The 12815-nt window shown below is 42.0% G+C and overlaps 1 protein-coding gene across 7 annotated transcripts in view; it reads right to left on the bottom strand.

The window, feature by feature from the left end:
* pds5a (PDS5 cohesin associated factor A) overlaps positions 1–12815 on the bottom strand; it is a 163786-nt gene that overhangs the window by 95160 nt on the left and 55811 nt on the right. For 6 of the 7 annotated variants that reach the window (XM_078399742.1, XM_078399715.1, XM_078399706.1 and 3 more), the window contains exons 6-7: positions 6156–6282; positions 2920–3000 (exon numbers count right to left, since the gene is read on the bottom strand). In XM_078399742.1, the coding sequence (XP_078255868.1) occupies positions 2920–3000; positions 6156–6282 (208 nt within the window). Of the gene's footprint in view, positions 1–2676; positions 2742–2919; positions 3001–6155; positions 6283–12815 lie in introns of those variants that run through there. The other variant, XM_078399762.1, reaches the window with a different exon arrangement.

Below are 12815 nucleotides of genomic sequence, written 5' to 3'. Positions count from 1 at the left end.
CACAAAGACTCTTCACACCCCTGCAACAGTCTGTTCGAACTCCTTCCATCGGGCAGACGATACAAGGCCTTCTATGCCCGCACCTCCAGACTCAGGAACAGCTTCATCCCCAGGGCCATAGCTGCTATGAACCGGTCCTGCTGAGCCGGATGGCCACAACGCATAGATCAACTTGCACTTTACCCTGTCCAAAACTGTTATAACTGTTCGTTTCGTTGGGTTGCTGCTGTCTAAATTACCTAAATTAGTGCATCGTATGGGAGGCGCATTCCCAATCTCGTTGTACCCCTGGGTACAATGACAATAAAGATATATTGTATTGTATTGTATTGTATTGTAATAGTCAAAATTGTTTTATCAAGCATTGTCAGTCGAACAAAAGCTGAATATATCGCCCTATTTGAACTTCTTAAATTGTTCTACAGTAAAATGTAGACATGTAGAAATATGAAAGACATTATCTTTCATATCTATATACTAAAACTCTTGTTTGTTTGTTTGTTTGTTTGTGATCGAACTTCAGCCAAAACGGGTCAAGATAGCGCGACAATTTCAGGCAAACCTTACTCACCGTCGTTGCTTTAATGGTAAAAATGTCCGTTTTATTGAAATTGGTGTTATATTTTTAAAGTTATTCACATTTTAAAGTTTAAATCTATCTCCTTGGCAGGGAGGAGGAAGTGAGGGAGGGAGGTGGGTGGAGGGAGGGAGGGGTAGGATAAGGGGGGGGGGTTGAGGGGGATGGAGTGGGGGGAGGGGAAGGGGGTGGAGGAAGGGGGAAGGGAGGGAGGGGAGTAGGGGAGAGGGGAGAAGGGAGGGGGGAAGGAGAGAGTGCTGCACCAATCCAGGAGAGGTTTGGGCCCAACGGGTCCACTTGGTCTAGTATAATACTAAAATTCTCACAAAAGTGTATATACAAAATGCTGGCTGAAACCCTCAAATTGTACACCCAAATCATTATCTATTTGGTGCCTGTTTTAGTGCAGCCTTGAAAAGGGGTGGCATTGCTCAATTGCCCAGGATAGTCTATCCTAACCTCAGAAAAATAAAATCTAATTTAATCAGGTAATGCCCTCAAATGACCATCTTGATATGGATGTGTATTGCTGTTCCATTGCCTTAACTCAGTCAAAATACTAGAATTTTCTGCTAAATGTCCTTTTCAAGTACCTTCAATGTAATGACACCAAAGGCTTATAAAAAATCCATTATTGTCACAAACAAATTAGTTACGAGATATAAATGTAACTTTGCTGGCACTGCCCACATGAAGAAACTAAAAAATCCTAGAATTTTTCCATTTGAAATCAAATATAGCGTGGACCAGAACGTCAATGGGTTTGAGGATTAACAGTGCAATTGATAGTTGCAAGGCATTAAGATGAAAAGAAACAAATGAGAATTTAGAAGTACAAAATGCCAGATATGGGATTCTGGTTATATCCAAAATAACAAATGATACAGATTTTTAAAATAATTAGCAAAATGGCCTTGTTGAAAGTTTAGCGCTCAGAAATCAGGGCAAATTTTATAAACCAAATTGAGAATTTAAATCAAGCTCCATAATTTAAGAAAGTGTCAGTGATAGATGAACAAAAATGCTAATTGCAAGGGGAAGACAGACTAATTGAGCAATAAATTATAAAAATCAAATACGTAAAAACAATTTTTTTAAAAGATTGAACTACCAAAAAAATGGAAATGTACTTGGAGACATAGGAGTCAGTAGATGCAAGGATTTGGAGCAAAAAAAAACAAGCTGCTGGGGGAATTTAGTAGGTCAGGCAACATCTGCGTAAGCAAAAGGTTATTTGATGTTTCGGTTGAGACCCTGCATCAGAAGTGAAAGTGTAAAGGGATGATAGCCAATATAAAGAGGCAACGGGGAGGCATGAGGCAGAGCAGGAAAGTGACAGGTATGGATACATTTGAAGGAGGATTGACATGCAGATGGGGCCAGGTGGCATGGGAAGGGCGGAGGGAGTGGCTAACAGGGGGAGATGATGTGGAGGCAAAGGGCTACAGATTAATAATCTGATAAGAAATGGAAGATGTTGAGTGGGAGACATTTTAGATGGATGGGAACATTAGGGGAGGGGTTAGGAAACCCACTGCATAGAGCGTGTACATGAAATGTACTTGGGATTGGGACAAAAACAGTCGTACAAGAAATGTGGAGAACTGGACTTCACAGATTGACCCCATTAGGAAAAAATAATGCCAAATGCTATAATAGGCCAACATGAAGAGAGAAGATTGTACTTTTGGAAGGCTAATATTATAGTTGGATAAGAATATGCACTGCACAGACCAGCTGTGTGTGTTACAGAATTAACGATCCTATCATTGGGACAGGAGGGGGCTGGGAAAGATGATCCTGCTAAGTATGATATTCAGCCCCCGTATAGGAAGTAGATATGAATCAAGGCAATATTTATTCATGCTATAAAGGGTATCATACCAGATAAATTTGGCTCTAATCGCTTCAGATCAAAATGCTGTCTAATGCAGAATTCTCTTATACTTTAAAGCAAGAGTTGACATCGTCAAACATTCCAGATCAACTATACCTGATTTGACAGGAGACGGAGCTTTACAAAAAACCCTCTAGTTACTTAAAACAGTTATCTTACTAGCACAGACTGAAGGATCAGAAGAGTAAAAGCAGCAACTAACCAGGGAAAGCAAAAAAATTCTTAAAAACCGTCCCAGTTGGCTGATTTATCGTTCCAAACATGATGGGACCGGTTTACAGAGCACAATGAGTCGCAGGGTATTCTGAAAGAGGCAAATATTTGAGACATGGAGATTACAAGTGTCAGAATCAAAACTGAACACTTTGACATGTCATAGACTTGAGTTTGTGGGGTGAAGATGAGAATTATTATTTTTTTGGAGTATGACTATCTAAGTACTTACACTGGCAATACATGGTTCAATTGTTTGCGCAGTTCTCTTCAGGAGTGTTTTAGCTAAATCATAAGCTTGCCTGTTCACGTTCTGGAATAAAAGATTAACAAACATCTTAATGTACATGTTTATAACAGGACAATATTCAAAATGTGCAATCATTTTAAAGTTTCCTATTATCATAATCTATGGAACAATGTTTTTGTAATGTAATACTATCATCAATATTTATCCAACAATACTTTGATAATTTCATTTTTCACCATAAACCCTAAGAGCAACTTTTTCACTGTAAATAAGAGTAACTATTCTGCCCAAATCAATTAAAGTCATGGCTCAATATACACCTAGTCAGCAGCTGCTACATATACCAAGATACAAAGCAGGTTCAGTGTGCTGAAATTATTAATTTACAATTGAGTGATAAGTGTTACCCTGATGCTTGGATGAGGTGTTTAGAGTTCTCTTTCTTGACTGGCTATTTTTAAAAATCATGTTAAAAACCGAGTCAAAGCATCATTAGACTCAAATGCAACAAAATTTGAATTCCAGATTGTCATTACTGACAAAAATCTGGATTTCACATATTATCATATCATATCATATATATACAGCCGGAAACAGGCCTTTTCGGCCCACCAAGTCCGTGCCGCCCAGCGATCCCCGTACATTAACACTATCCTACACCCACTAGGGACAATTTTTACATTTACCCAGCCAATTAACCTACATACCTGTACGTCTAAAATGCTATGAAAGAAGTGTCTTCCAACAGGCCAAACAGCTAGCAAACACAAAGCAAGAAAAAAAAGTGTCGTCTCAATTCCATTGAAAAAAGTTATAGTCAATCAATTTAATTTGCATAAATAGGACACCCCTACCAAATTAGACCCAGATAGCCAGCTAGCTCAAAAACCATCGATCTTAAACACTCGCCTTTTTTTTAAAGAAATATTGGAAATTAATTCAATCAAGTTATCTCCTGTCATACAAATGGACAGCCCATTGTCCTGCCCGTGTCATAAAAACTAAGGAGCTGATTGTAGACTTTAGAATGGCTCAACAACCGAGGACGTACACGCCACTGGAGATAAATGGGATTACTGCGGATAGGGTGGGCAGCTTTAAATACCTGGGAGTCCACATCACAGAGGATCTGACATAGATAACACACATTGTCGCACTGGTAAGGCAAGGCAGCGCCTTTACCACCTCAAGACAGTTGAGGAAATTCAGAGTCTCTGTGAGGATCCTTCATTGCTTCTACTCTGGGGCTGTAGAAAGCATCTTGTCCGGAAACATCACAATCTGGTTTGGGAATAGCTCTGCCCAGGACAGGAAGGATCTGCGGAGAGTAGTGCATTCGGCTGAACGCACTATGGGAACTACACTCGCCCCCATGCAGGACCTATACATCCTGAGGTGCAGATCCAGAGCCAGCAACATTATGGGGCACCCCTACCACCCCAGCAACGGACTGTTCCAGCTGCTACGGTCAGGCAAACGCCTCCGCTGTCAAGCTGTGAAAACAGAGAGGATGAGACGGAGTTTCTTCCCACAGGCCATCAGGACTGTTAACTCTCATATCACCAGGGACTAATTTAATTTACTGTATTCATTTATTTTTTGTGTTAAAAAAAATCCTATTCTGTTTTGTAGTTTTAGCACAATCCGCAGGCGTTGCCATTTTCATTTCACTGCACATCTTGTATATGTATGTGACAAATAAAGCTGACTTGACAGTCTAGACCACTCTAACCATCAAGCACTCTACACCAATTTTAACAATTCGATTTTTCATTCTCCTTACGTTCTCACCAACTTCCCCGGACACCTCCATCCACCTGTATGCCAGGGGCAATTTGCGGTGGCCGATGAACCTAGTGACACCACATATTTAGGTTGCGGGAGGAAACCATGGCACCTTGCGGAAACCCGCAGTTACCTAGGCCACTGGAGCTGAGAGGCAATAGCTCTGATAGCAGCAACATTCCACCCCCATTGTGTGCTGTTTTAAAACTCATCACAACTGGCACTTACTTCAACTTTAAACCTCTTAAAATATGTTAAGATGCATTTATTCAAAGCAATTGTTTCTTCTAATTTATGAAAATTCAGGAACATTAAAAATAACATAACTGAAGATGCAAAAAACAGTACAAATAGAAAAATATTACAGGATGACAGTGGATTTTTTTAGAAAACAACTTGTTAAAGTAATAAGTAAATAAATTAATAAAGTCGCCATAAATCTCTAAATGTTCTCAAAGGAGTCACAAATTATTCCACCAAAACCCTACCTCTCCTCTCAAATACCTATCCATCATATGGCTGAATAAACAAAACTGTTCTTTTTTAACATTTTTAAAAAGCAAAGCAGAATTATCTTTTTAATTGGGAATAGTTTAAAATGCAGTAGGACAGGGGTGTATTTGCATCTGGATCCGTTCAAGTTCAAATTCAAGCACTGCAAACGAGAAGGAAGGCATATTGTACTGTGGCTTTCATTGTAAAGGACACATTTACAATATGAAGATATCTTACTGCAATTATGAACAGCCCTCCCGAGGTTGCATCTACAAAATTATATATAGACTTGATCGCTCAACCTAAGGAGGAATGTTCTTATGAAAGATTGAGATGAGAAACAATCTCATTGAAGCTTGGAAAACAGGGATTGTTAAGGCAAAGGGATGATGTTTCCTTTGACTGTGGTGTCCACATCCAGAGACCACTATCAAAATAAAAGAGGTTGACCACTCAGGTTTGCGATGAGAAGGAATTTCTTTCTTGCGATGCTAGTAAATCCAAGAGGGCTGTGGAGGCACAGTGGCTGAATTTACTCAAGGCAAAGATCAACAGATTTTTGAATATGAAGGGAAACAAGGGATATGACATTAGTACTGGAGAGCTAAACAGAGGTAAAAGATCAACCATGCTCTTAACGAATGGCAGAGTAAGTGTGAATCTAAAGCATCAATTTAGATTCTTAAATCCTATGATAACTTTTCAATGTTTTCAAAAATTAAAAGCTGTTTAATACAGAACATTAAAAAGAAAACATGCTGAGGACTTACTACTGCTCTTATCTGGTATCTGAGAGAAGAGCAAGCATATGAAATAGGTAGAATTGCCAGGAAATAGCAGAGGGGAAATTGTCTTTTTGAATACTACTCAAGTCAGCCATTTTCAATTTCTTGGAATATTCTGGATCACCTTAAAAATATTTTGGTCAAGAAACAAACCTTGTGTGCAGGAATAAGGTTGATAAGAATGGAGTCCAGTAGGTCCTGAGTTACTCCATCTCCTTCCATGATGATAGAACTCATCAAATCCAACATATGCATCTGAACCTTCTGATTGTGGCTGTTGCTGGGATAGGAGTATGTTAAAATGGTTAGTTCAATTGAATCTGCTGCCACTATAGAATCACAGAATGGTCAGTGTGACAGGAGACCATTTGGCTTGCTCAGTTCGTATTGGCTCATAACAGCAATCCTTCTCATCCCATTCTACTGCTCTCTCCTCACGGCCACTGAAAATTCACTCTTTAGTGATTATAATACAACATTTTAGAGTGAAAAGGAAAGCAGAGCACTTCATTGTAGCAGAATTTTCACTTCTTGCTGCCTCAGAATTGCAAAAGTATTATTTGGAAAAAAAAAGCTTTAAGACTTTTTATTTACATGTTGATTTTTTTAACAAATTGTCAATCCTTTTGCTGAATTGAATTTTATCATGCAGGTATGCCTTACTATTTCATAGGAACTGGACTGATTGCTATTTTAGCATTGAGAAAAAATACTTCACCAGCTTTCCTAATGTGAAAACTCAAATAGAATGATGTGTACTCCCAATTAATGATGACAGATTTCACATCAGTCAGTGTGATTAACTGGACTACTGCAAGTAGCTTCAGACTGATTTTAGACACACATTTTGCATGTAAGCATTCTCAACTCTCTTTATTGCGTTGGAGAAATTATCCTATTTTGATTGAGGAAATATATTATTAATTATAAATTTTGATAAATAGACAGAGTAAATTGACTGCAGCAAGTTTAGACATAAACCCTACCCTGTCTCAAATTCATTGATTTATGTCAATTGATGCTCTAGCGAAACAGAGGACTTGCTGGAACATGATTACAAAAAACTATTATCCAACTGGAAATGATGATTAGCAAAATATTGCTTTCAGAACTAAAAGAATCCCCTGAAATGAACAGCAAAAAAAAAAATTCAAACCCAAATTGACAAGGTAGATATAATCAAGTGACATGGTCAACAAAACTGCCACAAAACACAGTTATATATTTTATTTCACTCCATTGCATGAACATACGGAAAATGTGATATTCAGGAGAGGGAGATCTTCAACCATCAAGATTATTTCAAGATTATTGATAATGTATGCAAGGAAATGATTAGATGGCATGGGATAATACAATCACAATCACATTATTGTGGTTACATGGGGATAAAATGAAAGCAGGCATTAAGTTTGCCAAAACGCGATAAAAATGGATATTTGAATTTCACCATTCACCACTTAAAATACTCGTCAGAGTATGAAGCAGTCCTAATGAATGGTAGAATTAGTTTTAGTTCCCAATCTGGACATGACAGAAATAAATTGTCAATGGCGTCTTCCTCCTTAAAATGCAAGTGGTGCCTATCAGTTGAGAAAAGGAGTGCACTAAGCTTTGGTATTTTAATTACACAAAAAATATGGCTAATTGATGAATGACAGCAATTTAAGCTTGTTCAAGAAATGTCCAACAAGAAAGTTAATGGCTTCAGAGTTGGAACGATGAGAAATATTAGCCAGCAAAATAAAAATACACTTCATGTTGTATTTGTGCACGTTAGTTTTGCAGAAATACAGATTCCAATTTTATGCACTTTACTGAAACACATTCACATTGGAAAATGAATTTATCAAAGCTGCATTTAATTGCAAAACAAAATCAAAAAGACAACTGGCTTTAATTGTGGAAAAGGAAATAAAGGACCTTACAAGTTATCATCAGACACATAGCACAAATGAGCCAGAAGAATTTTACAAAGACTGCCTGGTCACATTAGGTTTGTATATTCTGAGGACTTGGACTGTCCGGCAGCAAGAGAAACCCAAGTAATCATGAAATAAAAATTGCTTTGTCCTAGCCATCTCTCCCCACCCTATTTTTAATAAAATTTAAAATGAGCTTGATTTCATATTTTCCCATCACTAAAAAAGGGTCTTTGACCCAAAACATTCATTCTGTTTCTCTTCCCACGGATCCTGCCTGACTGACAGATGCAACATCTGCAGTTTTTGATTTTCAATGATTTATCGCCCAATTTATTCAGACCTCCTGAGTTACACAGCTTCAAAGAAAAGCCAATTAATGCTACGATTATCATTTTATTACAACGATTATCATGTTTTTCGTCTAAGGTATTTATTCACAAAATGCTGGAGTAACTCAGCAGGTCAGGCAGCATCTCAGGAGAGAAGGAATGGGTGATGTTTCGGGTCGAGACCCTTCTTCAGACTGAATTGTACCAGCATCTGCAGTTATTTTCTTACACATCATGTTTTTCTTAATTGTTCCATTTGGGAAACTTCACTCATGTGGTGGTATAGAATTGAAGTACAATACAATAGTGCTTAATTTATTATGTCAGTAAACCACAAGGCTGTCGTCAAGTTGAAAAGCAATCATGATGATCTGGAACTTTCATGGATTGATGCAGTTTGCGTCATCGTAATTTCTTTTAGTACTGTTGTCAAATATCTTTTCCTACTCTTCAAACATTGATAAGTTGGTGTCCCGTTTTCACCCATGTGATGCTGGCCTGGAGTATGACATTTCTAATGTTCAAAAACAACTTAATGGGAATATAACAAAAATTACATGCAATTTAAGACACTCCTAAATCACAAAGGGTCTCACATGGCATTTCAGCCATAATGAGCACATTGGTTAAAATTCCTAAACATAATACTGATCCTAATTTCAAATTTCTTCAGAAGATGTATTGCCAACAATGATCAATGAATAGACATATGATGTGTGAGCACCATGCCACTGATACAACTTGCAGCTGCATTTGTCTGCCTTAGAAATTGAAACCTTATGGGTCCACAAACCAAACATTACAACACAATGCAAAGTGGAAAACATTAAAAAACTAAAATCCTCTTATCATGAGAAAGTTTTATACTTGTTCATTGGGATCCGGCATAAATAAATGTTAGAATAATTGACTTAGCCACTATTAGTTACTGAAAATGTTATTAATATCAAAATGCCTATGTAAAACTGATAAGCTATTTCTATTTATTCACAAAATGCTGGAGTAACTCAGCAGGTCAGGCAGCATCTCAGGAGAGAAGGAATGGGTGACGTTTCGGGTCGAGACCCTTCTTCAGACTGATGTCAGGGGGACAGGACAAAGGAAGGATATAGGTGGAGACAGGAAGTTAGAGGGAGAACTGGGGAGGGGGGGGGGAGGAAGAGAGGGACAGAGGAACTATCTAAAGTTGGAGAAGTCAATGTTCATACCGCTGGGCTGCAAGCTGCCCAAGCGAAATATGAGGTGCTGTTCCTCCAATTTCCGGTGGGCCTCACTATGGCACTGGAGGAGGCCCATGACAGAAAGGTCAGACTGGGAGTGGGAGGGGGTGTTGAAGTGCTCAGCCACCGGGAGATCAGGTTGGTTAAGGCGGACTGAGCGAGGGTGTTGAGTGAAACGATTGCCAAGCCTGCATTTGGTTTCGCCGATGTAAAGAAGTTGACATCTAGAGCAGCGGATACAATAGATGAGGTTGGAGGAGGTGCAGGTGAACCTCTGTCTCACCTGGAAAGACTGTTTGGGTCCTTAGATGGAGTTGAGGGGGGAGGTAAAGGGACAGGTGTTGCATCTCCTGCGGTTGCAGGGGAAAGTACCCAGGGATGGGGTGGTTTGGGTAGGAAGGGATGAGTGGACCAGGGAGTTACGGAGGGAACGGTCTCTGCGGAACGCAGAAAGGGGAGGGGATGGGAAAATGTGGCCAGTAGTAGGTGACGGAAATGTTGGAGGATGATTTGTTGGATACGCTGGCTGGTGGGGTGGAAGGTGAGAACGAGGGGGATTCTGTCCTTGTTACGAATGGGGGGAGGGGGAGCAAGAGCGGAGCTGCGGGATGTAGAAGAGACCCTAGTGAGAGCCTCATCTATAATGGAAGAGGGGAAGCCCCTTTTCCTGAAGAATGAGGACATCTCTGACGCCCTAGTGTGAAACACCTCATCCCGGGTGCAGATGCGGCGTAGACGGAGGAATTGGGAGTAGGGGATAGACTTTTTGCAGGAGACAGGGTGGGAAGAAGTGTAGTCCAGATAGCTGTACGAGTCAGTGGGTTTATAGTAGATGTCAGTCACTAGTCTGTCTCCTGTGATGGAGATGGTGAGGTCCAGAAACGGGAGGGAGATGTCGGAGATAGTCCAAGTATATTTAAGGGCAGGATGGAAATTGGAAGTGAAGTCAAGTCAAGTCAAGTCAATTTTATTTGTATAGCACATTTAAAAACAACCCACGTTGACCAAAGTGCTGTACATCTGATTAGGTACTAAGGAAAAAATGAAACATACAGTAGCACACAAACATAACAGCACATACAAAACAGTTCACAGCGCCTCCTCAATGAGCCTCAAACGCTAGGGAGTAGAAATAGGTTTTGAGCCTGGACTTAAAGGAGTCGATGGAGGGGGTAGTTCTGATGGGGAGAGGGATGCTGTTCCACAGTCTAGGAGCTGCAACCGCAAAAGCGCGGTCTCCCCTGAGCTTAAGCCTGGACCGCGGGATAGTGAGTAGCCCCAAGTCGGCCGACCTGAGGGACCTGGAGTTAGAGAGGTGGGTTAGAAGATTTTTGATGTGGGGGGGGGGGGGGGGGGGGGAATGTCCATTTAGGGCTTTATATGTGACTAGGAGGAGCTTGAAGTTGATTCTGTACCGTACAGGGAGCCAGTGGAGAGAGGCCAGAATCGGCATGATGTGGTCCCTTTTACGGGTACCCGTCAGGAGTCTCGCTGCGGCGTTTTGGACCAGTTGCAGGCGGGACAGGGAAGATTGGCTGATCCCAGTGTATAGGGAGTTGCAGTAGTCTAGGCGGGAGGAAATGAAAGTGTGAATGATTTTTTCAGTGTCGTCGAATTGGAGGAAACGTTTGATTTTAGCTATGGTACGAAGTTGGAAGAAGCTGGCTTTTACCACAGCGTTGACTTGCTTGTCAAATTTTAATGCAGAGTCAAATATCACGCCGAGGTTTTTGACATGCGGTTTGACTAGGCAGGATATGAAGTGTATGAAGTCAGTGTATGAAGGCAGTGTATGAAGTCAGTGAGTTCTGCATGGGTACAAGAGGTAGCACCAATGCAGTCATCGATGTAGCGGAGGTAGAGTTCGGGGATGGGGCTAGTGTACGTCCGGAACAGGGATTGTTCGACGTACCCGACAAAGAGGCAGGCATAGCTAGGGCCCATGCGAGTGCCCATAGCTAAGCCTCTGGTTTGGAGGATGTGGGAGGAGTCAAAGGAGTTGTTAAGGGTAAGATCCAGCTCTGCTACGCGGAGGAGAGTGTTAGTAGATGGGGATTGGCTGGTTCTACGGTCGAGGAAGAAACGGAGGGTTTCGAGACTATCCTTGTGGGGGTTGGAAGTGTAGAGTGACTGGACATCCATGGTAAAGATGAGGGAGTGGGGGCCTGGAAAACGGAAGTTATCGAGGAGATGAAGAGCATGTGAGGTGTCTTGGACGTAGGTGGGGAGGGATTTAACCAGGGGGGATAGGATGGAGTTGAGGTAGGTGGAAATAAGTTCAGTGGGACATGAGCAGGCAGAGACAATGGGTCTGCCGAGACAGTTCTGTTTATGGATTTTAGGTAGGAGGTAAAATCGGGCCTTGCGGGGCTGGGGAACGATAAGTTTGGAGGCATTAGAGGGTAGATCGCCGAAAATGGTGAGGTCCGTGATGGTGCAGATGGTTAAGCTCTGGTGTTTGTCAGTGGGGCCATGGTCCAAGGATAAGTAGGAAGAGGTGTCGTCTGAGAGTTGTCGTCTGGCCTCAGTCCGGTAGAGGTCAGCACGCCAGACTACCACAGCACCTCCCTTGTCAGCGGGTTTGACGACTAAGTCAGGGTTGTTGCAGAGAGAGTGGAGGGCTGCACGTTCAGGAGAGGAGAGGTTAGAGTTAGTCAGGGGAGTGGAGAATTTGAGGCGGTTAATGTCGCGCCGGCAGTTGGAGAAGAAAATTTCTAGTGAGGGTAGTTGGCCAACCGGGGGGGTCCAAGAGGAGGGGGTCTGCTGGAGACGGGAGAAGGGGTCATCACTGGGGGGTGAGGACTCCTTCCCATGGAAAAAGGCTCGGAGACGGAAGAAGAGCTCCACGTCATGGTGGACCCGGAACTCGTTGATGTGGCGGTGGAGGGGAACAAGGGTAAGGCCTCTGCTGAGGACAGACCGTTTGGTGTCTGAAAGCGGGAGGTCAGGGGGGATGGTGAACACCCGGCAAGTGTGGGGAATGGGGTCGGATGAAGGCAGGAGGGGATGTATGGTGAGGGGGTGGTGGGTTAACTGAGCAGAGGGGGGCATGTGGACCGATGTGGGGAGTAGTTAGGGTCGCCTGGCTAGAGGGGGAAGGGGGAGACCCAGTGGAAAACCTGATGTGGTTCCCTGTAGTAGGGGGTGGGCAGTAGGACCCAGCGGTGCTGTGGGACTCTGCCTGGTGGGGGCTGTGGGCCCAGCGCGGTGTCTGTGAGCCGGGTGGAGCTGCGACCTGCTGCTGGTCCTGGGAACCGCACCAGCTATTTCTCTTTGGTGGGGAATCATAGCAATATTAAGCATATCAGGAAATATCCATAGCTACACATATAATTGTTG

Source organism: Rhinoraja longicauda, chromosome 1 (genome assembly GCF_053455715.1).
Source record: "Rhinoraja longicauda isolate Sanriku21f chromosome 1, sRhiLon1.1, whole genome shotgun sequence".
Taxonomy (NCBI): domain Eukaryota; kingdom Metazoa; phylum Chordata; class Chondrichthyes; order Rajiformes; family Arhynchobatidae; genus Rhinoraja; species Rhinoraja longicauda.
This window is presented reverse-complemented; position numbering and strand designations above follow the sequence as displayed.